The following is a 27,178-nucleotide window of genomic DNA, read 5'->3' as shown; positions in this document are numbered from 1 at the left end:
TCCACCTCTCTACTTTGGCAGTATGAAACTTCCACAACCCTGTCTCCTACAAAATACATTTATATACTGCTAATTTGCTTTTATAAATTGCTGCCTGGATTATGTTCACTGGCAACGTTTTGTTCCAGTTCAGGAAGTGAGACATTCCGGTGCGGCAGAGAAGTCACAGGAGGTCAGTGTGGATGATTGGGCGTACAAAGCACAGGACTTTGACACAGGAGGCCGGGGTTCCCGTCCCATGTCCCAAGTGTTGTTAGGTTTTCCTAATCCAAAGCACAGGGACATCATGTAACTAATATGTTGTACAGGCAGGAAGAATCATGTTTGTCCTTCAAAGTAAGAAACTTTAGGAATATTCTTTTTTTTATTTTTTCAAACACACTTTTGATACCATTTTTTTAAAAGCAAAAGTTATTTCATGCATTTGTATTATGTAATGCACAGCAGTCTGTACAGAATCATTATTACTGGCAGATTTTACCATCACATTGTTTACCTACATAGATAGAACTCACAGGAAACAATGCATGCACATACTGGAGGTGATGTGGATCACACGAGCCGGTGCATGAGTGCATTTCACGTGGTGTGGTAGACAACATTTGTTCATGAGGTCGGCATTACTGCGTCAGAGGGCAATGCTGACTTCATTCTTTGGTATTCTTTATCAAAACAACATGACCCAAATAATGTCTAAGGATAAAGGGTGTTGTATGCTGTACAGACTATGAAGCCCTTTGAGGCAGATTTGTGACTTGTAATTTTAAGCTGTATAAATAAAACTGACTTGACCCAACAGATCCTATCAGCACATAGTTTGTTCAGACGCACTGTAAACGAACACGAGTTGCTCCTCTCCTGTTGCACCTCTGACGGAGTAGTGGCTCAAAACGTTTTTTTTTGCCTCTATGAATGTATTCAAAAAAAAAAAAACTGGATACCACGTTCCTAGATGACACCTCATTAATTTCTATGAAAGTTGCTCACTAGGTGTATACACCAGGCTTCCATGTTTGTGCACTAGAGTCCTTCTGTGTGTGTGTGTGTGTGTGTGTGTGTGTGTGTGTTAGAGACTTCTTCTGGCTGCGCTCACTGACTTCCGGTTGGCTCCCAACACAGGAAGCACACAAAATTTACTGATACTGCTATTCAAGACTTTTACAGTTTCAATGGACTGAATGGATCAAATTTTTTTGACTGTGCAGGGAAAATGCCTTTTTGGGCCATTATCTTTTTTTTTTTTTCTCCTCACAGCCCAGCATAGTGCCAAAGGCCCTGGTCTGCTGCCTTAATGGTCGTTACACATGTCACTGTGAACAGAACCCTGGAACCTGTATTACTGAAACACACTTACTGTAATAACCAGTAACTCACAGACATTGTTGAAAAATCTTTTCACGAAATATGCATTAGCTTGATTTGACTTACTTAATGAATATATGTAAACAAATATTCACCTGATTAAAATCTGCAAATAGAATTGAGATTAAACTAAGTTTAGCTGAGGCTCAAATATGTGTGTATGTTTATTTTCTTTCATGCTTCATGTTAAAGTGCTTGTAAGAGTCCCCTTACGTTTGCATAGTCTATAGTATGATATATATATATGTTTCCTTGCACTGGTGTATGAGCCAAGTATGTATGCATGTGTATGAGTGTGTGTTTGTGTGTAAGTAAGTGTGATGGATGACTGTGTCTCAGTGCTAGCGCTGAACACTGAGCCGGGAGAGTGTTAGGGGTCGACCAAGGCCGTCTGTTAGTGATACACTCCCTCTCTCTCCCAACACATATAGTAGCATGTCAGCAATGATAAAGCGAGGCTACACAGCGCAGGGTTCCCTCAGGTATACTTAGCGAGGCGAACCTACCTCACAGACGCGCTCCGTCATTACGCAAGGGAGGAAGGGTGTAAAGACGAGGCGCGCATACGACGCGCACACACACACCCACCAAACATACACACACACGTATATACGTGCACAGAAGCGAAAGAACGGAATTGACTATGTAGTTACTCATCCATATAGAACAGTCCCAGCCAGTTTGTCAGTGGGACAGGAGGGTTGTGTCAGATTTCCAGTGGCAGTAAAATGATGGCGTCCCCTCACGCAGACAATCCATCACACACACACACACACACACACACATTGTAAAGCTAGATATTACACAGCTTTAAACAGGACCAGTGCCTCAATTTAACAGTTATTGTTTGTTCTATAGAATAACATGTTATTCATATAAAGATAAAGTATTGAAATACCATTACTACTTTGAGACATAACATTTTTTTCTAAAAGTTCCCAATAGTTAAATATGATCTAAACTCAGCAGCTGAATTCATTTTGATTTAAATCAGGTGCTATCTGATCAAAGAATAAAAAATATTAATAATCTGACGTCAACCTTCTGTAGCTGACATTATTCATTGCTCTGTGCTACAGGCACTTTTCGGTTAGTACTAAAATAGTATTGTAGTTGGATACTCAGCCCTACCTTCCAGAAACAATGTCCCCATTACTCTGGATAGTTGGCAGATCACAATGTCAACAGTTTTCTTTGCAACTACTTGCTACCCAAGGAAATAGTTTCCGTTCATCTCTGTTGCACTGGGTTGGAAGCGAAAAATCTCAAAACCTGGGAAAATAAAACCAAAACTATCTGCATGGACCGACACCACTAGACGTAAGTGAGACAATATGTTTTCTTTGCAATTTAGCTGAACAAACCTTTTAATCAAACGAGGCAAGTTACTGGACTTCCTCCTATTAAAGTATTTCATAATTACAGTATATCAGGAGAATGAAGCTTGAACTCATGTAAAACGTATAAAATGCAGTCCCTTCTCATATCTCTCTTGAAGATGTGAATGAGTTGGCACGTTGTTAAATCTTTGGGTTTTCTAAACCTCACGCCAGAAACGGGGCTGACGGTAAAACAGCTGTCAGGCTGTGTTCCCCTGGAAGACAAATTTGTTAAAATCACTGTGTAGCCGTCCGTTTAACACAAATCCTCCTATTCATTTAACACAAAGCTCTTCCCGTCCATCTCTACATCTCCCTCTCTTTATACGTCTCTCATGAACTATAATTTATGCCAAAACAGATGCTGCTACGTCTGTTGCTCTGATGCTATGTGTGTGCGTGTGTGTTTGTTTGTGTGTGCCTGTGGGAGGTGGAAGGAAGCGGAGCAAATAATAAGCATAATCACTAATACAGGAACAAAAGAGGAAAATCCCTGACACACACACGACACACACACATGCACACACACGACACACACACACACATACACACACAGGCACAATCAGAAAGAAACAAATTGCACAGAAATCCTCCCAAACACGTACTCAATCATTCCTGCACTCACATGACAATGATGCATATTTCATGAAAAGAATGCCCCCCAACACACACACACACACACACACACACCATCCACCTATCCACCCACACACTATAATATTCTTCAACCTCATTGACAGTGATGTTGCTGACTCAGGGCTCTGAGGGGGTTAAAGGCCTTTCGTTTTGCTGAATGAGCTCCTATATGAGACACACATGAGCACACACTTACACATGTACATGCAAACCAATGAGCATCACCTGAAGGCACAGATGGAAACACACTTTCCATACCTGCCATATACGCTTCTTACCTCCAGTCTGTGTTTGCACGTGTGTGTGAGGGAACAAGCATGAGGCTTTGATCAAAAGCTCTACGAAGGCTTGCTGAAGCTTTCCCCTGCGTGTGTGTGTGTGTGTGTGTGTGTGTGTGTGTACACGTGCTAGCGTGGGTGCGTGCATGTGTTCGTCTGATGGGCAAAGGCCTTTCATGTTGTTCAGCTGTCTGCATAGCGGTGCAGCGGCTCAGTTAAATATAGTGAAGAGAGAAATATCACACGTGCAGGAGTCTCAGAGGTAAAGAAGACTTTCTTTATCTTTCGAGCACAATTGAAATGTGCAAACACACGTCAGACACACACAGTCCACTTTAGTGAATGTCAGACTAGTAAAAAAAGTCAATATAAAATGTAGGAATTCAATTGTTTTTGATAGATGATAGGTGTGACTGTATTAACTTTGTTTTTATCGACACACACGCACGCAAGCACACGCGCGCACACACACACCAGGTACTCTCCCATCTTTCCTTTTTTTTGTCTACTTTCCGCTTCTCCTCTGCTTTTTATCTTGACAGGTCACTTCACAGCTTTTGTCATCTATTTTCATTCATTTTTCATTCTGTCTTGTTCGTTTTCAATGCAGGATCATACTCACACTAGCATTTACCATCAATTTGTTTTCCAAGAACTGACATTGGCAATGAATGTATTAAACTGCAGCAAAATTGCCGCTAGGATACGTAGTGATGCAAGTATGGAGAAATACTAAATTCCACTATCATTCAAAAATCCCTCAGAAAAATCTACCTTATTGGTATTCTATTTTCCCCACAAGAGCAAAAGCTTTTGCTAAATACTCCAGTGTCTAATATTGGCCTGATATCTAATCCCTGTATAGGTCTATCCTCCCTGAAACATGCTGTGTTTAGTGGTGTCAGTATCTCATTACTAATGATGATTGATTTCATGTCTCTCCTCCTGTCAAGGTTTCTTCTTCAGTGCTAGTTTTAATGTCCTCAGTGTCTCTTACAGCTCATAGAGCTCCAGTGTATATGTGTATATGACAAGAGTAACAAGAAAAACTTCACACTGCAGATGAAAACATAACAAATTTAGCAGTAGTGGTCATATTTTGGGGACCTTAAACAATTAGATAACATTTATACTTCTGCTAACAATGTGTCATCAGAGCAGCACCGTACTGTGACAAAAATAAACACAGACTGGTTTGACATGGAGTTACATACTAAAAACTTTCTTGCTAAAGGGGATGCGCTCACGGGGATGTGCCAGACACAGAGATGGGTGCCAGCATATTATAAAGCAGGTGATGCTACACTGTCAGGTGCAACAGACGATGTGTCCCTGAACAGCGACCTCAGTGAAGACACTGAGTCAGAGGTCAGAGTGAAAGAGCTTTCTTAGCAACTTTTGAACTTAAAATGCTGTTGGTGCCAAAATGTGCCAATAAAATCATAAAAGACATGAATGAAAAATGAGCCTCTCAGATGTGCATTAATAAACACATACATACTGTATAATCCCTACTGTTTTCTATATATTTTCCTCTAACAGTAACTGTTTCTATTTTACTCATTTTTTCCGTTGTCTTGCTGTAAAAAATTAATTGTGCTGCTGCTGGCAACTGAATCTCCCCAAAGGGAACAACAAAGTTTCATCTTAATCTCATCTCTTATGACTCAGCTCACTTCATTCTAGCTTTGCGGGGCCAAACCTTGTTTCCCACATTTCTCCCTAGACAGGGTTTCCCTCTTTTACTAAATGCTTTTCACTCTCTTAAAATGCAGTCTCCCCTTTCCCCTCGATGCTCCTCCTCGCTCCTCCCTGTGCAGCAGCGTGCTGCCCCCACACAACCCTGACAGATACACAGATAGCTTCACACACTGTGCCGAGTGTGAGACCATTGTGCACGCACACGCAGTATATTTCAATGAGCTGGTTGCAGAGAGAAAGCCAGTGTTAGGTGGGTGGGCGGATGAGAAGAGCTGAGGTAGACAGATGACGAGAGGAAGGGAAAGAGGGGAGAAGAGAGAAGGACAGGTGAGGAAATGGAGAGAATGAACCTAAATGAGGAGAAGATAGCAGGGCAGAGAAACTGAGAAAAAAAAAAAAAGTGAGGATGTGATGGGAGTGCTTAGGCTACAGAGAAAGATACCTGTCCTTCCTACACCAAACCACACCCATGGCAGCTAAACACCTAAAGCCTTCGAGGCAGAACAATGGCTACACCCGCTGCATAGCAAAGCAGCCAGTCAGAAACAAAAGACAAAAGAAAAACCTGTAAGAAGGGAAAGAAAAAAAACATTGGAAGAAGCTCCCAGTTTTAAAAAAAAAAAACACATCACCATAGCAACCCTGGCTGAGGAGGGAAGGTAGCATACCAGAAAGATGGAAAAAAGCTACTGAGAAAGAGGAGAAGGGAGGGAAAGAGGAAAATAAAAGTGCCCAGAAATAAGGATCAAAAATCTAAAGTGATGAATGGAGAAAAAGACTTGTCAGCAAAAGGCTAAAGGGGTCAGGGTTGAAATTGCAGCCAGAAGGTCACCGTATTCGACAAAACACAAGTATACAGTTTATTTCTAACTAGCTGTGGGCCTGCAGAGACTAAAAAGAGCAAATCAAGAGCAGAGGAAGGCTATAATGCTTCAAAAAGTGCCACAACATTTAAAGTCCTTTCACCCGTGCTGAGAAAACCCAAACACCTCCCTCCGTCTCTCCTCATCTTCCCTTCGCCCTGTCCTAGCTTCCAGCACTTCTCTTGCCTTGCAATCTCTCACCTCTGCCCTCTCTCTTTCATCTCTTCTCTTCATTCTGTTTCTTCCCTGGTGGTCATATCTTCCCCCTTTTTTCTTCCTTTTTTCTTCCTCTCCATCTCCATGGGGTAAAGATGTATTGAATAATTCAGAACGGTGCCTGATTTATAAGAGTGCTTGTAAGTGCCCAGACGTCTCAGTCTCCCTCATCAGTCTGGTGGCTCATTATGGCTAAAGAATGGCAAAGCAGCCTAATCTCCAATGACACGTCACTGTTCCCAAACTGGTGTACAACATCAGCACAGTGTGTTCCAAACGCACTCGTGTAAGCAGTTGTGCTGCGGCGGTGAATGAAATGACTGGCCCGTGATCTGACTCTTCGTATGTTATCGCAGTCGAACAGCCAGGCACAGTCTGTCTCAGGGGAAGAAATATATCGCTATTGTGATGCGTAAATATCCTAACTCCGGTTTTGGTGATTTTAGTGTTGATTGAGGGATTTCACGGTCTTGTGTAGGCTCACCGTCCAGTGTATAAAACCCTCTCGAACCACATCAACAAAAGAGGAGGAAGCGTTACTCATTTCGTTTCCCCCGCCCACATTTTCCCAGCTGCTCTGAAAATCAGAACAAGCGCTGTTCCAATCACAAGCCCACCTCTTCTGAACCACAACATAGACATACATTACAGACTGCCGTTTGATAGATTTTTGCCCCAGGGAACTCTCATATGGGAAAATTTGTGTTGCTGAATTGTAACTGTCTGCACTATACGTGGGGAGATAATAGTGGTGGGAGGGAAACTTATGATTACAATAGCCATTCTTATGCACTCATTAAATGGGATAATTTGGAGTTAATTCACGTATAGGGAAATTGAACAATTACTCATTATACTGGGGCAAGGACCCCTGAGAAACCTAAGACTCTGAAAGCCACTAACAAAAGCATCCTGATAACATACAGAAAGGTAGAATTCAATACATACATTCTTATGTACAGTAGGTATACAATGTAGAAGCATAGCTGAATGCTCATTTATCAGACCTGAATCTTTTCAAATCCTGCACTGAATACATTTAGGTTTAGCTTTTAACATTTGTAAGACACTCAAGTTATAAATACCTGAAAGGGGAGCTATTATGCTCATTTCCAGCTCTATATTTTTATTCTGGGAATCCACTGAAGTAGCTTTGCATGATTCACAGTTCAAAAAACTCCTTATTTCTCTTATACTGGCTCTTTATACAGCCCCTCAGTTCAGCCTCTGTCTCTTAACAGGCAGTCTTAGCTCCTGTCTCTTTAAGGCCCTCCTCCCCATGAGCCCATTCTGTTCTGATTGGCCAGCTTTCCGAAAATATTAGGAACACCATTCGATATAACGTATCCCAGTATCTCAATACTAAACATAAAGTAGAATTATCACCTTTCTGAAAATGTATACGCTTCGTACAAGTAGAATTTATGGCAGAGCTGTTGTATTAGATTGCATAAGATTGCACAGGTGTACCTAATGAAGTGGCCTGTGCATGTATATACAGTATGTCCTATGAATGTATTTGTGTGTGTGTGTGTGTGTGTGTATCTAGGTCATTCGTTGGCATGTTGATACATCCTGGGCAGCAAGATATGCCCTGTCTCCTTCTCCTAGGAGTATTTTTAATTTTGAGAGGTCATTAAGCTCTATAAAATCTGAAATTACAGAGTTGAACTTGTTAAAGTAAAATTTCCTTACTTTATGGAATGTTTCGCATTGTAAGAGGAAGTGCATCTCTGTCTCAGCCTCACCTGTCGAACAGTGACCACATATTCTGTTTTCTTTTGTTTCCCATGATTTTTTGTGTCGTCCTATTTCGCTTGCCAATTTGTGGTCGCTGAGCCTGTACTTGCTTAGGATTTGTCTCTGCTTTCTATCTCTGACAGTAGAGAGATATTCTGCCAATTCATAATCTCTTTTTAAGGCCAGATAACATTCTAATCTACTTTGGCTTTTGGTTTCTTCTTTCCAATGTTACATTTTCCCCAACTCTTAAGCCTAGCAGGTGTTCTATGTGTGCACATGTATGTGTGTGTGTGGTGGGTCAGGTCAGCAGGTCATCGTGCTAAGGTCAAAGTATCATGTTCAGTCCAGGGAGGACAGGCAGCCTGGATCAGGTGTCAAAGATGATACTTCAGGGATAACAGACTCCCTTAACTCTCAAGGGATGATATGTAACATGTCCAATTAGACGTGCTTTAGGGGGGTTAGGGTCCTCAATAATGCAAACATGCACACAGATGCTGACTGTCTGAAGATGGACAGTGTTATCATTAGCTTTGCTAATGCAGACAAGCTGTGAACATGATCCCAGCAAGCGTGGAGCATCAAGGTAAAGGCCTCGCTGAAAGCTGGAAGATTCTCTGCATTTTCCATCATAGAGAAATGACAAATGAGTTGCTCCACTGAACCAAAGCAGCCTATCAGAAATGACATCCAGGCCGTATGGAGGAACAACACTAATATCACTATAAAATGGTCTTCGCCTCCTGTTCATCTTTGTTCTCTTTATCCTCAGCACAGACTATCTTTTCTTCCTTTCTCGCTTAAATTGTTTTTGTCAAGTGTCAAAATTTGTCAAAAGCAAGACTGGAGTAAAGGGCTGAGCAGATGATGTTTCCTGCATGGCTGGCTTTGTCGATCTCTCTCCGTCTCTTTCAGAAATTTCAATCAAAGACATTCGTCTCCAGCAGTGGTGGTTGAAACAACAGATGAGCAAAAGGAGAGAGGGGGAGGATAAAGTAATGAGAGTGTGATCGATGAAAATATCCTGAGAGGCTGGCAGAGATAAAAGCCACATATCTGAGGGACAGGTGTGCACTATAGAGGGAAACAGCAGCAGTGTGATTTAAGGGCTTTCAGCGAAGATAAATGCTGGAAATGAAATTCTGTAGTAGTTTAGGTAGGAATGAAAGATTTTAAGTCCTCATACACCTTCAAATCACATACAACCACGTGAGTCAACTAATCTATATAAACAGATTTGGCACTTATACAGTTTCCATCACAAGCCGCCGCCAGCACTTTTGCAATTTAACTCCCTGCACCCAGCCCTCTGACCTCATGTTCATATATTACTTGTATATCACAGATTCAGCATATATCATATCTTACACTTTGCACACTTATTCCAGAGCATCACAGGAGAAAAGCTGCTCTGTCAAATGAAAATATGTCACATCGCTACAAACAAATAGCTCAAAAGCGTCCTGCATTAGATGACATAAGGTAGATGGAAATGGAAACAACATGTTGATCCATACATGCTCTTTTAACAAAGCAGAAACAGCAAGAAAAAGGGGATGACATGAAATGTGGTATTAATTTTTTTAGAAGCCCTGCAGCACTGAGCCCACAACAGGTGCAAGCCTACCAAACATCTTTACATTTTTTTTTAATTTTATTCGTGTGATTATTATGTTTTAAGTGTTTCTATTAGTTTGGGCAGGAAATGTTGATGGTAGGGTTGGGTGATATAATGATGTACCATGAGAGAGTGGAAATTTGTGCACCATCAGAGATTTTGTTACATTATTTTACATCACTACAGGGGTAGCTCTGGTTGCGTTAGGTCATTTACTGGCAATGGTGTAACTTAACGAGCAATATTAAGTTAATGGCAATATTAGATTTGCAGGATTTTTGCATCAACAGTTCCCATCCAAATGTAACAGAAGTTTTAACAGAATTTGCTTATAATCTCCAAAAGAAAATACAAAGAAATGTGTTTCCATCCACTACTACTAATATGGCATTCATATTTGTCTCATTTATTAATTCCAGGAACGTTACAGTCTCTCATTTTTTGTTGGACATTTGTGTGACATTAAAGTCACATTTCATGTATATCATGATTTCTTCACCATTGCTTCCATTATGCCTTGTCGCATTTTATTTTTATCAATACACCAACTTTACCATCTAAGCAATATTTTGACATTTAGGAGAAAATTGAAAATAAACATATTGCCAAAAACAGACTCTCCCATCTGTTATTTTATCTATAAACATTTCATTTATTTAACTTCCTTTCCTATATCACACTCTATATTTCTGTCACAATATAAAATTACGTTTACCCGGACAGAAAATTGTATCTAGGGCTGCATCTAATTACTGATTACTTCCGTTATCAATTAATCTGTTGATTATTTTCTCAATTAATTGAATAGCTGTTTGGTCTATAAAATGTATGAAAAAGGGTGAAAAATGTAAATCACTGTTTCCCAAAGTCCGAGGTGATGCACTCAAATGTCCCTGAAAACAGTCCACAACCCAAAGATATTTAGTTCACTGTCATAGAAGACTACATAAACCAGAAAATATTCATTGTTAAAATAGTTTTCTGTCAATAGACTAATAGATTAATCGACTAATTGTTGCAGCTCCAGTTGTATCCGTATTGCACTCCTCCCTTATTGACAATACAATCTTCCTCCAAAGCATTTTATCAACTAAACATTATAATGATCTAACACACTCATAATATAACGGGCGGGGACGAGCGAACAATAACTACATTTAGATACAAGGTGTTTTATCAAGAGGAGCACGAGAGCAGCTTTTGTTCATCTCACACAAGCACATAAGAAGGATAAAGGCAAACAACCAGAGCTCCCCTGTGAGCCACAGGCACACGGTTTTATTTATGAATTTAATTTGTGTTTTTCTTAAAGAGGCACTTGGCGGGCTGCCTCGACACAGAGGGGAGTTAGGACCCAGAGGAGGACAGCCAGGGAGCACTTTAAATTAGAAGCAGACCTCTCCCTCTCCCTCTCTCTCTCCGTCTGTTAGTGTCTCTCTCTCTCTCTCTCTTTCTCGAAAGACAAAGAGACAAGGAGGAAGCGAAGGGAAAAAGAAAGAAGAGGGAGACAGAGGAGTCTGGAACTGGTTTTGTAGCCACATCTTGTAGGAAATCCTGAACAGAGCATGTTAACGAGGGACACCAAAACCGCGAGCGAGTGTGCATGTGTGTGTGTGTGTATCAGTAGATACAATACACACCCTCAGACAGACTACATGTGCCCACTGAGCAACTACTGACAAACACACGGTGAAAAAACACAGGGATACTGTACACGCAAAACACACACATATGGCAAGACTGGCGACTACACAATGCATAAATACAGGTAAACACACTCACACTGGATTACATATTGCACAAACAAACTTATGTGCTCACAGTACTAACTTTCTTTCGCAGTCACAAACAGGCAGAAACTTGCATGCACACACAGGCCAAGCACACACTTCTCCAGGGACCAGACAGGGTTTCCCTCTCAGTCTACATCTGCAAACTGTAGTTACCCTGGGATGATTGCAAAACTCTCTCTCTCTCACACACACACACACACACACACACACACACACACACACAACAACAGAGCAGCAGAGAGACCTCCCCATGTGCTTGTATATCAGGCCAAGCTATGCTGCGTTAGCCTATGAAGCCTAATAAAGACCAGATCTTACAGAATGGTACGCAACAGTACGCACACTTGTCATAAACACATGCGCACATACTGGAGAGAGGAGATGAGGGAACGGGGAGGATGATATAGTGGTGACTAAGAGAAAATATTAATCGAGACAAAAAGCAGATCTGGCTCTTTCTCTCACCCAGCACGTGGGGTGGTCTGCGCTCTCGGGTGGAGCGCATTGGATTTTTCTCCCAGAAATGATATTGTCACATTTATGAACGCGTGGGAGCTTCAGAAGGCAATATGTGTGATGGAGGAAGCGGGTTGAAGTATTTGCATTTAGGTATCATTTGTATGTGTGGGATGCAGGTATTGTAGATTTTGGCATATTCTATTGAGTGTTTGTGGTAGCTGGTGGGCTTTCGAGATATATATTTCTTATTACTTTGTCCAACTTTTTTCATTACTTCCGCCTTCACAATTCAGTGACTTGCATGACTTCATTTGAAGCAGCAATGCCAAGCGGTATTCACACAGTATAGTGTACTATATGAAATGTAATGTAACTGTTATATTACTTATTGTAATGTTGAGATGATTAATTGGTTAATACCGCAAGATATGGTAGTATTGATTTGTTGAAAGATATTTTTTTCACTTGTGGCAAAGTTGGGCTCACGGTTTCTAAGGAAAAGCACAAGTGTCAAATGTTTTTACATTAAAAATAGGTCAAACCATGTGTAAAGTGTGTTAAACCCACTGTACACTACCTGCCCAGCACCAAACAACAGATGGGTAAAGTTAGCCGTTAGCTAGTGAACGCGGTGGAGCGTTTAGCAGCCAAAGAGTGAGATATTTCCTATTAGAGTTGTTGGAGACCAAGACTGAGCTAAAAGTGCTACGGAACAAGAGTGAATATTGGACTTGCATTGGCAGGATAAGAGGAAAGCAACTCCAAATGAATGCGGATCTTGCTGCATATCTGCGGGATGTGTGAACAAGTAATATTTTTTTAACACGTGGTTTGAGAAGGGTCCAACTGTAAGCCTTATGTCTTAGGATGCCAGGTCTGCAAGTCAATGTGAAGAGAGCAAGTTTCCCAGATATATGCGTCACCTAAAAGGCCTTAAAATCCTGTAAAGACTTTACCATCTCATTCTAAAGCTGAAATTCTGTGGAATTGTGTTGTTAGATTTTTAACTTGTTGTTTTATTGTAAATTAAAATGTACTGAATGACTATATCTGAATATTTTCACAGCACAGCAGATGAGGCACAGTTGTAACTAATAACACAATGATGGCTCTGTTCCATTTAAGTGTCCCAAAAGCCATGCCGGTGAACCAGCATGCTCATTACCAGCACCCTGAAACTAGAACGAAACCACTGTTAATGGTGTTGATTACGCCTTCGCTTTCCCTCCGTTGTCATACTCGATAACTGTGACATTTTTCTTTTGCCAGTCTAATAAATGACTCCTGTTTCACCTGACCTTGTGACCGCCTTTAAATCGGGTAAGGTCTGGACTCATGGGAACATGATACCGTTCCCTCCTCGGCTGAGAGCGGTACAGGTGTAGTTGTTACAGGGATGCCGAGGCTCTGCACTTGCACAAAATGCTGTGATCTGATTCTGGAGCATCCACTATCACACAGTCACCCCTGGGACATTAAGCTCTAATGGCTGAGAAACTGTAAATGTCACAGTGATTTGGGCCAAGCTCCGAGGAGAGAGAGCCCGGTAGTGAGTGTGCGTGTTTGTGTGTGTATTTATATATATGTGTGTGTGTGAGTCTATTCTCATGTCAGTGCCACTGCCTGAGCAAAACGGATCGCAGTGAAAGGGCACTGAAGTGACGCGGAGCAATTACAGTATGACTAAAGTAAGTACACAGACAACATGTACACAAATACACACACACATGCTTTCCCATACATTGGCTGCACACAAGCCAACAGCACACCCAAACAAGTCAAATATACATACAGAGACTACATTTGTATGCACACTATAGCTTTGCATGCAAGGCCTGTGGGTGACCCATAGGATGGAGAGGGTGAGATGAGTTATTTATTTATTCATTAATCAATTCATTTAATATTTATTCATATAGAACAATATGCTATCGTTGTTGTAAGCACAATCATTTTCCCTATCTTTTCCTTTATATTCCCAGATCCAAGGAACATGTGGGTTCCCCCATCCCCCCCCCCCCGTCCCGCCTCCCTTCCATCCCCCCCAACCTTGGGCCACACTTGAAAAATTATGAACCTGTCCTTTAACTGGGATAAATGAGGCTTAATGCGAACGGCACGGTGAGCTTCGGGCACAATGTGGAACCAGAACTCTAATGGAGTGAATCACTATCATGCAATCTGCTGTTGTATGATTAAGCCGTATAATATATTGCATTTAAATAAGGATAGATTTAGCGGGGCTCTGCTTGTAAGTGGAGTCAAGAAACAGACCTACGGGAGCTATAGATGAACAAGGCTACGGATAGGCCACACATGCACGCGGATGCGGACGCACACAGGGGGATGAGAGGCCAACGGACATATCATGATTCTTATATAAGCTTCCCGCCTCCAGAGGTATTTATATCCCTCGTTTTTTATCTATAATAAGACATCTCTCTTTTTTTTTCCCTCGCTCCCTCACCAGACTCCTCGGTCCTGCTGCAGGAAAATCCTGATTAGTGTCTTGATGACTTGACAGAGAGCGATCGAGATAGAGATACAGGGATAGAGAGAAAGAGAGAGAGAGAAAGAGAGGGAGGGGGGAAAGAGGTGGAAGGAGAGACAAAAAAGACATGAAAGATGTATTTCTGCATGTGTCTGCATGTGTGTGAATTATTGACAATACCTGCGATTCCACAGCTGGCTGATTTGACACTCTACATGTTTGTCCCTTGAGAAATGCGTGTGAGAGTGTGAGAGTGTTAGTGTGTGTGTGTGTGTGTGTGTGTGTGTGTGTATCTGAGATAAGGCCAGCGGTCAGTCTGGTGTGTGTCAATGCCACCTGCGTCCCTAGTTAGTAACACAGCCTAAAAAGGGTACTTCTGTCAGACACGACATCCCCTGCTGTGCTGCTGTGCTACTCAGCTACTTATCAATCTGTCTGAAGAAAAAAAAAAAAAAAAAAAAAGCTGGAAAGGGGGAGATGTAGTTATCACGGGAACTCTGAGAAGAGGGTGGAGGAGAAATGTGTAGAAAGACAAAGGAGAAGAGAAACTAAAAATGATTCCCCTCAGTCTGGTAGGCTGTTGTTGAAAGGAGAAAGCGGGGCAGTGTTTTAGAAAGCCTATGAGTGAATATGTATGGAAATTGGACTATGATGTGGGACAGATGCAGCTGCAGTAAGACGGTTAAAGATAACTTAATTCAGGTGCACAATAAGATTTTGCTGTGTAAGTATATAGCTCACCCACCCCTATCCTCCTCCTTCTCCTCCTCCTCCTCCTCCTCCTCCTCCTCCTCCTCCTCCTCCTATACCCCCACCCCACCCCGCGTCCTTCTCCTTCTCCTTCTGTTGCCACTCTGTGCAGCCAAGCCCAAGTCTTCTACAATACCCTAATGAGAAAAAGCTGGTAGGAAAATCCTGGACTCAGTCCTACATAAACTTACAGCCATCTCACGGAACAGCCCAAGGAGAGGGGGGCTGAGGAGGAAGAAGAAAAAAAAAAAAAAATTGAAAGAGAGCGAAAACAAGACAAATTTAGAAAGTTCATCTCTTCATTCCTTTGGGTACAGTACATATGTTTATATACTGTACAGTATATCTATCTATATTCTCCATCTTTACGAGTGCATATCAAGTGGAAACACTGAGGGACTCAAGCTGAGATCTGGGTACACGGCTGATCTTTGAGAAACTTTTCATATTTTCAAAAGTTTTATATGATTTGTACATTTATTTGTAGAACTATTTCAATAAATTTGAGCTGTCATTTCCTAATGACGAGGACATGTAGTTTTCAAACAGAACCTTTGTATACTGACCTAACTGGCTCTATAGATCTATATCATTTAAGCTGACATCCTCTTGTACTCCAAATCCCAACCGCCAACTAAATCAACCAATTAGCCACCAATCCTGCCTCAACCAGTCTACCCAACTATCCAGCCAGTTAACCACCACCGACAGTCAACCACCTGCCAACCAGTTAAATAATAAACCAATCATCCTCACACCAATTCAACCCACCAACTAGTCAACCAATCAACAGCCCACCCATCCACAGCTAACCACTCAACCAATCAACTGAAACAATCTAACCAGACCACCTCGCCTGATAAATGAACTGCAGATGACAATGACAGAATTGTTTTGGGGTTTTGTTTTTTTTAATACATGTTAATCATGAAAACCGTTTTCTGATGCAGCAGCAATTAACTGGCGGGTTTTTATCTGCGCTAATTGTTCTCTCTGTACAAATAATTGATTGTAAATTTGTGACAAATTTGCTGTCTGGAGACAAACAAACAAAAAAACAAACACATACGCACATGTGACTGTGCATTTGAAACCACAGACAATAAGAGAGGGGAAATACCGTAGTTGGTGGCGAAAGCAAAGATTATGAGCGAGGTTAGACACCATGCACGCACACACACACACGCACACACACACACACACACACTATGAAGTGATTTTTATAGGGCAACAGATGAGTTCTTGAAGACAGCACATCTGTAAAAGTCTACCCTCCATCCCTCCCTCTCGATTTCACTACCTCCTGTCATCAGACCTCTCCACTGCTCCTCTTTTCTTTTTTCCTCTCACTTTCCGCCCTTTCCTCTGTCGGGGAGCAAGCCTGTGGTTTTTACAGGATTCACATTAATTTGTTAACTAGGCCACCAGAGTCATGGGGGTGGAAGAGCAAAACACATGTCTGACAAGAGAATTACAGCAACAAAATACAAGTGCTTAAAAGCTGGCTGCTGCTGCCTCACCCTGAATCAGACAGTCATACATGCACACACACACACACACACACACACATGCATGCACGCGCACACACACACACATACATGCATGCACGCACTCACAGAATACAGGAAGACCGACACAAAAAAGCTAATTTAAAACTTACGCACATTTCTACTCAAAGTTCTTCACACACAATGTAGGCACACATAAACTCATCAAAGGTTATATGTCAATCCATCAAAACTGGTTCAAAAAACAAATTTATAGATTCACAAGGAGGCGCGCACACACACACACACAGACACACACACACACACACACAGTGAGAGTGCTTCCTGCTGCTGTCTGGCAGCCTACAGTGGAGTTTGTGGTTTGCCCCTGAATCACTGTGGTCGGAGTCTCACCGGGTGTGTATCAGGTTAGCCAATCCTCCCCTGCCAGTACACACACACACACACACACACACACACACAGGCAGCTGCCAGGCTCAGCACAGTCACAGCTTTTACATGCACTTAAGTAACCAGGTTACACAGGTAATCAGGGAATGCATTGCATGTAAACTGACTGAGTGATGACTTTATCAGAGAACAGAGACACTGTGTTCAGATTCAATCTATTCTCAGTGTTTAGATTGGGCCGCTAATGCTTTTCACTGGATGCAAAAGTTAGAAAGGCAGACTTGATATGATTTTTATTAGTGTGTACGGCATTTTCTGTTGTTGAAGTCTTTCTGTAGGTGGCACTCTATTCTTTATTATTATTAGTTCATGGCCAACGAACAAATACAGGCTAGTTTCTAATAAAGGCCAGTAAGAAAACATTTACCTCACAAGGCCTCACATGGTAAACTCATTATAATGTGCATTATATTTCTACAGCGTTTAGTCCATCACTACAATAAGAGCCATGTCATACTCGCTGCTGCTCTCAGTTTATATTTTAAACACACATACTAGGTTTATTCACAGTTATCTTCAGTCTTTTCACTTTGCTATTTTCCCTGATTCATTTTAAGATACCATCTAAGAAACTCATCACTTCCTGCATTTTCCCCCCATTATAACCTACCAATAAAATTCTGAAGGAGGTGTGGAGTTTTATTTATTGAATGTATCGACACAATGCGCGAAAATTATATTACTATATCTTTTAACTCTTAAATAACTGACCCTAAACAATGATATAATACAGATAGTTTACTGATAAAATAAATGACTTCCCTTTAAACAAATAGAAATCAGACATCTTTGAAAAAATAAAATAAATAAAATAAAAACTATATATAAACTGAAGTTACCTGGCTTTTAATGCTCTGATATTTACTAAATATCTCACTGTGTTCTGTTAAATGACACTTCCTGTTCTCAATGCAGTAAGTAGCAAACACACTCCCAAAATAAAAACTATAGTAAGTGGCTCAGGTACAGTGCTATGTATAGCCAAAAGTAGACTACTCTTCACTCTAAGAGAGTAGAGACAAAGAAAGTTTAACTTATAATATTGTTTCAGTCCTGGACATCTCCATTGTCAGAGAAAAGCAGAGGAGTAGGTGGCAGCAGAGGATGAAATCTTCCTCAGGGGCACCCAAAGGCTTATCATAACATCTGAACAGTCCTACACTGCTGTCTTCATCAGCTTTGACCTTGACAGGTATCACTGACTGACCACTGATGTTGTCTAATAAAATCCAAAAGAGTTCAAACTAATGACACAGTCTGTGTTTTTATTGTAGTTAACCCTAAATTCACCTTTGTTATTATTTTGAACTGAATTATTAACTATTTTAACCATCACTTCACTACTACATGTCACTTTATTTACAGAGTCAGATGTATTTCTTGGTTACTTTTATTTGACTTCATTTGGAAATGAATTATTTTAATCTGTCAATTTTAACACTGGGTTTACATTAGCATTTAGCATAGCATTTAGCTATGCCAAGGTACAGACTCACAGAGGTCTTAGCATAGATGTAGACATTCAGAAGAGTTGGAGGAGGAGGAGTGCAAGCTAGGCTAACTGCTAACCCATACAAACCAGCAGTTCCAATAATCATGCTGGCTAATGTTCGATCTCTGGGCAGCAAAATGGATTATAGAACCCCCCCATCAATGCTGGTCACTTATTGACATACACCAGCTGTCAACATTGAACTGAAAAACTTTCTCTTTAAATGCACTTTGATGCGCTGTGCTGCTAACTGTTCCTTCTTTTTTTGTTTTTGTTTTTCTCCTGGGATTTTTATGTTATTATCATTTTTTAAGGGATTTTTTTGATGTATATCTTTATCCTTGCTGTTGTTGTTGCACTGCTGCGGGCTGGGAGGAATGGCATTTTGTTTTTATCTGTATGCAAATACACAAGAAAATGACAATAAACTAAATCTTGAATCTTGTCTCTAATCATGTAGCCACAATAATAAAGACTCGTCTCTCCATTCCCTCTCTTGTGGACAGTAAACGTTCAGTTGTGTTAGCTTCAGTGTGGTGGGAACACTGGAGCTGAAAATCTATGATGAAAACTGAATGAAGCAGTGACATATAGAAACCCTGCAGTGTTTTAAACAGACTTCAATACACCATAGGGGGCATTCGCACCAGTGAAGCTATATTTAAACATTTTTCATCAGCTCTGTCAGAGACTTCCTTGAAGAGTAATCCATTTGTAACAACTAGTAGCAGCAATATGCAACAAGATGCTAAATGCACCTGCGTTTTGGTGCAAAATAGACCTGATTTCACTGGGCTGAACACTACTCTGCTGTCGCTTATGCAAAATAGAATCACTTTCTGTGCAGTGACGGGAGGGTTTTTCCCAGGAAATACCTACCAGACACCAGGTGTGCAGAACAGCAAATGTCAAAGCTTTAATGAGCAGACTATATGTTGAATCTATGGAGCTATAGCAATCAGCGATAGAGAGTAGAAAATAAGTAGCAGACTGAGCACAAAGAAGGGTTTTCTTTGTGCTCAGTCTGTTTGCAGTTTAACAGCTTAAACAAAGCTCCTCATTAAGAGCAGACCTCATACTGAGTCGTCTACTCACACCTTGCTGCAGCCTGTGCCCTGCCTCGGCCTCACTCCTTTTCACTCTCCTGCCATCTCTCTCTGATTGTCAGTTCTGTTATTCGTCAATAATTGGCACTTTCATTGTGGTGGTGGCTGAATCATTCACTCTCACACACATACTCTATAGTGTGTCAGGACTTTCATTGCCAGTAAACTGATCTATCAATGTTAAGCGTGAATCAGTATTTGGATTCGGTTCAACACATTATGCTGAAAGAACCTTGACTTTCTTCAAACAACCTTGATGTCTGTGAGCGTGTGTGTGTGAGTATGTAAGAGATGTTAGGAGGGCTGCGTGATATGGACAACAAAACATCACTTCAATCATTCCGGTAAATATATTGCAACTCATATTTGGATTGGGATATGATAAACACTCACTTATTTCCGTCTGCCAGAGCCAAGAGCAAAAGCTCAGAGACTAACAGTCCCTACCACCTAACATTAAATTCTGAATGTAACAGAGAACTTCAAGCACAATAACTTAGCCCTACACCCACACACACACGCCCGCTACCAGCAACAGTCAGTGCTGGATGTTTTTGAGCGTAGCTGTGTTTTCATTAGAGTTCTTTGGTAGGCAGTTATGTAAGTTTTTATTCTACCACTTAGTTTCCATCTTAAAAAGGGATATGCAAAATGAGAGGAAAGTGAGACAAACCAGAAGTTCAACAAATGTATTTGAAAGAAAGATGTCATGGGACACATAATGACTGTACCCATTTTCCCTCATGACCTCTCAACTTCTTAATGATCTCCTAGTATGCCTTTTTTCACAAACAGAGAATGTGCCTGAGTATATTTTCCTGTGGGTTCTTTGTGCAGAAAGCAACAGTAATAGCAGAGTATGAGGTCTTCCAGGTATGAAAAACCACAACATGAGACTGAATTGCATTCTAGTCTATAGAAAGTGGTTTCTCTGCTTTATCTAGGATGGATTTTTACCTTTATGATGCATCATTGGTGCAAAATGTCACTTCTAAGAAACAGCCCTACTGAAAAGATACATAGCTTACCATTGATGTTTCAGATATGTAACATTTTTGCTTAAAGCTGCACCAATCAATATTTTCATACTGACAATGGAGCAAATGTCAATGTCTAATGTGAAAGAGGCTGCTTATGGTGATGATCCCACAGAGTGTTTTAGTGTCTTTCAGCTCATTGTTTTGGTTTTGCGACCCACAACTTTAATGTTTTGGTTTGTTCTCTCCACAAAATTGTTCCGAGCAGCACGAGGCAGCTGTTTTCAGAGAAAAAGCTCTGATGAACTCGTTTTATGATACCAGCACCAACCAACACACAAATAAAGTTGCCAACTAGCTGGTGGAGACCAAAATAGAGCTGAAAGGAGAGTGAATATCTGTCTTACATTCATCAAGTTGCTTGAAACACAATAACAAATGAATGATAATGTTTCTCTGTATCTGCTGAATGTGTAAGTATGCCATAACAGGCCTCCAATCACACATTCCCTTCATGCTAATTTTCTACGTGACTGATCAACAACTCATCAGTCCCAGCATTGATTGGCTAACAATATCTGCATTACATTCAGAGTGCATGAACACTGTCAGCTGACCCATCCGTTTGACGAGTTGTGTTTTACATAAAAAGGCTTTTAAAAATCTCAGCTAGGCATATGTTAAATCCACAAGTTAAAGTGACATTTTAGTATGATTGTGTGCAGCTCTAAATATACACACAGACGCATCCCTTGCAGCAAGCACTTCACATGCAAAATGCATGCAAGTCACATCACATGCTCAGCTGGATACATGAATCAGACTAAATTCCCCCCCACACACACACACGTACACACACACACACGCACACACGCACAAGCACACACTAAAAAGGCCTTGCATGGTTAAGTAAATAAATACTTCATCAAACATAATCTTTCAATGCATAAGCAGAGTTCATGTCAACCTCCCCTGAATTCAGTTCATTAACAGAATATGGAAAATGCACACACACACACACACACACACACACACAGTATGCACCTTCTAACACATGATCACACACACCTACGGAAGAAGTTCTGATAGAATTCACAATGAGGATCAAACTCAAACTGCAAAAAGTTGGAAATGTCTGAAATCTTCCAAGGAAGAGGGGGGGTGGGGTGGAGGGGAGCAGAGGGAGAAAATATGAAAGTAAAGTTGTTGGCGGGTACAGGCCTACTTTTTCACCTCTTAAAAAATGCTCTCTGAAATCCCACTCGGCTTTTCCAACTGAGCCTCGGTTCTTATTTTATTTTCTCCTTTTTTCCCCCCTGTTCTCTGACTTTTTTTTCTCTTCTTCTTCTTCTTCTTCTTCTTCTACTGGTTTTTGGAGGCCGTCGGTGATGGCACACACACCCTCCTCACTCTCCAGCCAACGTGAGGCTTTTAACTCTAGAGGAGGAAAAAAAAAAAAAAAAAAAAAAAGCGAGGGGTCCGGGAGAAAAGAGAAGCAGAGGAGGAGGAGGAGGAGGAGGAGGAGGAGGATGGGGGGGAGAGGGGGGAGGAGGGGGGGGAGAGGGGCGGGTAAGAGACATTTTCTGCTGATTAAGTAAGTGTTTGCTTCGGCTTCCATTATTTGACAGATGCATCAGAGCAACGAGCAACAAATGTGAAAGCCTCTTTTGCTGAAATACAGAGCAAGAGAGTGAAACAGAAGGATAAAACAAATCAGTAGCATATTTCAGCAAAATCCCTCCACTCCCTTGAGCGCAAGTGGTTTGTCGGCCTTCCAGTGAGGCTATTTCAACGAGATGACAAACACCTAGCCCGGCCAGGTGTCCTCCCTCACTGTTCTGGGCCATGTAATCCTCTGCTTAAATCAGTGTGAGCAAAGGATAGAGAGCGCTTGGACATGTTCCCAAACTCCCCTCCTCCTCCTCCGTCTTGGCACAGCATCCAACTCCCCGCCAGAGAGGAGACACCTACGGGAGTCCTGTGGAAGTGTGTGCATGTGTGTGCTGCTTACACAACCTCACTCGCTCTCCCAGGCTTCACACACACACACAAAAGTTCTCACTCTCTATCATACACAGATTTTGCAGGAATCATTAGCAAAACCAGCGGAGGGAATTTCACACAGGCAATGTGCCGGGCAAAACATCACTCAGAGTGTACACACCAGGGGTCTTCAATTAGACTCTAAATACCTCTGTGAGTATCCAGGGGTCCTAATTACTTCGGACTGTTGAAAATGGCCGCGGGCCGCCTGAGGCCAGGGGCTTACCGAGGATATGCCTGTTTAGAATAGATTCTGGCCCTGAGATCAGTCGGGTTTTCCTGTGTTGTTGGTCTACAGCATCAGACAGAGGAAGCAGTCTCTGTGCATCAGAGCCCAGGCAGAGTTGGCTGCTGCTGGGGTGCTGTGGATGTATTTATAGCAGGAATAGGAGAGACTGCTGCGGGATTAATTCTCGAACCAGAGAGCAGAGAGAGAGACACGGCGTGGAGAGGCGGTGGCTGAGGAGGGCATGGATCAAGAGAGGAAGAGTTAAAAATATAGCAAAAGATACATCTGCTCTCTGGATACCAAGCATGAGTGTTCACACAGATTCACGCACGCACATACACAGATCGATCCCAGTAACGTTACAATGCATTATAGAACCGGTGACCTTTACCTAAATCGGTACAGATACACATTAAAGGGCAAACAAGAAGGCAGAGAACGTCTAAATACGATCCTTAAAGCCCTGGGGACGCGTGTCCACACACGCACACACACAGACCAACATTCAAACACCATCAAAAATCCACCCAGCAGTCATCTCACTGCTTTCAAATCCTCATTGCATTTCAAAGCATACAGGGTCAGTGAAACTGTCACACATATCCACATCAAACCACAGACCCAATTTGATTGAAGAGAATTACAGCAGCCGCCATCAGAAAAAAAACCTTCATGTCAGATACGACTTTTTCAGGTGGCGAAAAAGGAATTAAAAAAATCAAATAATACGAGACTCCAGAATGATCTGTTTTCAGCAGAAAAATCATATGTTCAGATCAACTGTGGCATACCCAGAACTGTGTCTGTGATGTATATGAATCCATTCCAAAGGTCCGTGACGCAGTTGTCAGTACATCCACGGGTGACACAATCAGTGTTATTATGCAGGCTAAGACGAATTAGGCAAATAGGTTACAGGTACAGCATATTAGTAGCATAAACCTCACCTAACTAAACAGTAAGATAACTTAAATCAAACCAAATGGAAGTTGTGAAATACATCATTAAGAATATAAAAGAAGTTGTGAGAATCTGTCAAGATCTCAGAAGACATGTCATTAGATCATTTAAGGCAGTGTCAGGGTCAGTGTATTTGTAATGCATTATTGGCATAATGGAGTTGCATTGGCTGATTCTTACTACAGTTTAAACAATTAATTGATTTGTCAATTGACAGAAAAAGAATCAGCAACTTGATTAATCATTGAAGTTATTTTTCAAGCAAAAAAAACATTGACGATTTGCTCCCTTTCTTTCTCTTATGTGATAGCAAATTCAATCTCTTTGGATTTTGGATTGTCGGTTGGTGAAAACAAGGAATCTGTGATGAGCATTTTTCACCTTTTTGCTGACATTTTATAGCCCAAACAATTGATTAATTGAGAAAATAATTGGCACTGATAATGATAAATAGTCAGTTGCAGCCAGAGTTCTTATAATTTCACTATTATGGAAAAGATGACAGATTTTTAAAACTATGGATCATCCATCACACAAAGGGCTAAATCACAGTGCAGATGTGATTGTCCTCACACACCTGGCAACACCGCACAACTGTATAAACATGAAATCCTTTTGACAGCTTTGTGAACATTTTGGGTAGCTCAATAATAATGAAATTCAATTGTACTTTTGCAGGTATGTTTGATTGGTTTGTGATTCATTACTCAACTTCACCAATATCTAAATCAGGCTGATGAAAGTAAACAAGTGGTCTACCACGTGATCCATCCTAGTGTGTGAGCAGCGATACGAGCACTCCTGAGACAAGATGGGTGAATTTCCATAGTCACTTCATAACATCCAGTTCCATCCAACCATCCAAACTGGGATCCCTCCAGAGAAATGATCCCAATTAAGACATCCTCCCGACTAACTACTTTCACTCACAGATATTATGATACAGGGTCATGGGGCAAACGTTTATCAAATGGGAACATTTGGCCCTAATGTGAGGATCACAGTGAGGGGGGGTCTGTGAAGTGAAAATGTTTGAGAAACCCTGACTAGGATAATAGTAAAGTATCTTCGCTCCCTCAGGAGCAGCAGGGGACTCATGTGCCCCTGCTGCTAAAAACGTCTATTTGTAAGACCTTTAAAGATCTGACATTTGCAGACATGGAAATCAGCTGTGATCGCTGGAAGACAGAATAAAGAAGGGATTGAGAGATGAAAGGAGGACAAGAGAAGAAAATGAAGCAGGGGTAAAAAAAAAAAAAAGCCCAAAACATTAAAGAGTGGCAAGTGTGAGCAGCATCGCAGACAATGTTGCTGCAGGGGAAGAGGACAGGGAGTGGAGAGAGAGAGAGACACCCGGCTGACTTAGCATCTCAATTAAAACTGTGACAAATGGAGAAACTGTGGGTGGGAGGGAGGCGCGTTAGGATGTAAAGCAACAGACAAGGCAGGTGGGATGAAGGGAGGGAGGAAGAGAGGTAATCTGAATGGCATTAAAACACACACACACACACACACATACACACATGATACCTGAGAGAAAAAACAAAGACTGTCTGAAAGCTCTGGAGCAGAGCAGCATCAGCTGAGGCAGCATTCCCTCTCACATCCAGCTACCAAAACCTCACACACACACACACACAAAGCAACACACATCCTGAGGTGCGTTATATATTGCCCACACATCGGGGGAGAAAGACAGACAGTGCGTGGCAGAAAAGAAAGTCTCCAGTGCCTCCTTTCTCTCCAGAGAACTGAATCAGTGCAGGTGTGTACACTTATGAATCAATAATACACTTCAGTGGCAGGAATGATTCAATAAGGCTCTGTGACTTGAACAGACTCCACCCTGCCGCTGCTTTTCACCGGGAGGAAAGGCGAGCGCTCGATAAACAGCCGCTCCAGGTGTGTATCAATAAACTAATTATAACAGGCAGCCCCTCACTGTGGGCCTCGCTGACACCCAGTCATGTGAGGTCGATTGATTTTCATCACTCGAAGTCATTATGAATAATCGACGGCAAGCAAATACCAGCTCAGAGGAATCAGAGCATGACATGGGAGCACTGGAGCTGGAGAGCATGGACTTGAGGGGAGATTTAGGGGAAGGGGACAAAACACACACACGCACATATGCACACACACACACATGTCCTGACAGGTGACTGTGAAGGCAGCTACAGTAGGGCCAACACATGCATTTAGGTCACATATACACACACACATCTCAGATCTTTTTGCTCGTATTAGGTCATAAAGCATGTTTCACTGGTTACCCACTGGTTTTATGAGATGTCTACGTATCAACACACACACACACACACACACACACACTATGTGAAAGACTGTCTAAACAGGCCAGTATGCCAGTATCATTCAAGGGGATTGTGGTCTTTCAATAACCCGTGAGGTCAACTGGAAAAGCTGCACAGACAAACAGGTGTTTCTTACCTGCCACAGGTGGAAGCTCGCGCGTGTGCGCATGAGCAGCTGTCACGACTCCTATCTCATAAGTAAAAGGATATGGGTTGCAGACCATCTTGAGACACCAGCTCCGAGGCCGGGTAGTTTGTTTCAGGTAGAAGAAGACCACGGGGGCCAGGGTGGGGTAGGGCAGGTTCTCCTCGCCGCTCGCCGACGCTTCCTCCCCGGCTGTAGAGATCCCATCGGGCGCCGGGGACGCGGGTTCCACCACCACCTCGCCACGCTCCCCGCCTCCTGTCCCGACCCCGGACAGGTCGTTGAGCCGGATGAAAGTCCTCGGCAGAGAGGAGCGACCCTCCGAGCCCCTGGCGTCAGGGACCCCGGAGAGATTTCGCCCATCCTCGGCCATCATTCACCTCCTGCTGGCACAGGCGACCATAAACATATGATTAGATACAGTAAATATAGCTGACAACCACAGAAATGCATATCTGCAGCAGCTAGAGCAGAGCGCATTATGGGAGCAACCCGATTATTAAGATTCAAGAAAATGTGCAAATATAAATCTGCTGATATTGATTTGGAGGAAAAAAATCTATTAACTTTGCATACAATGAAAAACACCCTGCTGCAACACATATGCTCACAATTAAATCTAAATATTGGAAGGAAAGGCAACCGTATAAGGTGGTGGGTTATTTTA

The 27,178-nt window shown here is 41.9% G+C and overlaps 1 protein-coding gene across 20 annotated transcripts in view; it reads right to left on the bottom strand.

The window, feature by feature from the left end:
* cacna1g (calcium channel, voltage-dependent, T type, alpha 1G subunit) overlaps positions 1–27,178 on the bottom strand; it is a 271,804-nt gene that overhangs the window by 227,797 nt on the left and 16,829 nt on the right. For 18 of the 20 annotated variants that reach the window (XM_042397395.1, XM_042397393.1, XM_042397388.1 and 15 more), the window contains one exon: positions 26,577–26,894. In XM_042397395.1, the coding sequence (XP_042253329.1) occupies positions 26,577–26,887 (311 nt within the window). In that variant the 5' untranslated portion in view covers positions 26,888–26,894. Of the gene's footprint in view, positions 1–26,576; positions 26,898–27,178 lie in introns of all 20 variants that reach the window. The other 2 variants (XM_042397382.1, XM_042397384.1) reach the window with 1 other exon arrangement.

Source organism: Thunnus maccoyii, chromosome 20 (genome assembly GCF_910596095.1).
Source record: "Thunnus maccoyii chromosome 20, fThuMac1.1, whole genome shotgun sequence".
NCBI lineage: Eukaryota > Metazoa > Chordata > Actinopteri > Scombriformes > Scombridae > Thunnus > Thunnus maccoyii.
The sequence above is the reverse complement of the archived record's forward strand: the minus strand, read 5'-3'. Positions and strand labels throughout refer to the sequence as shown.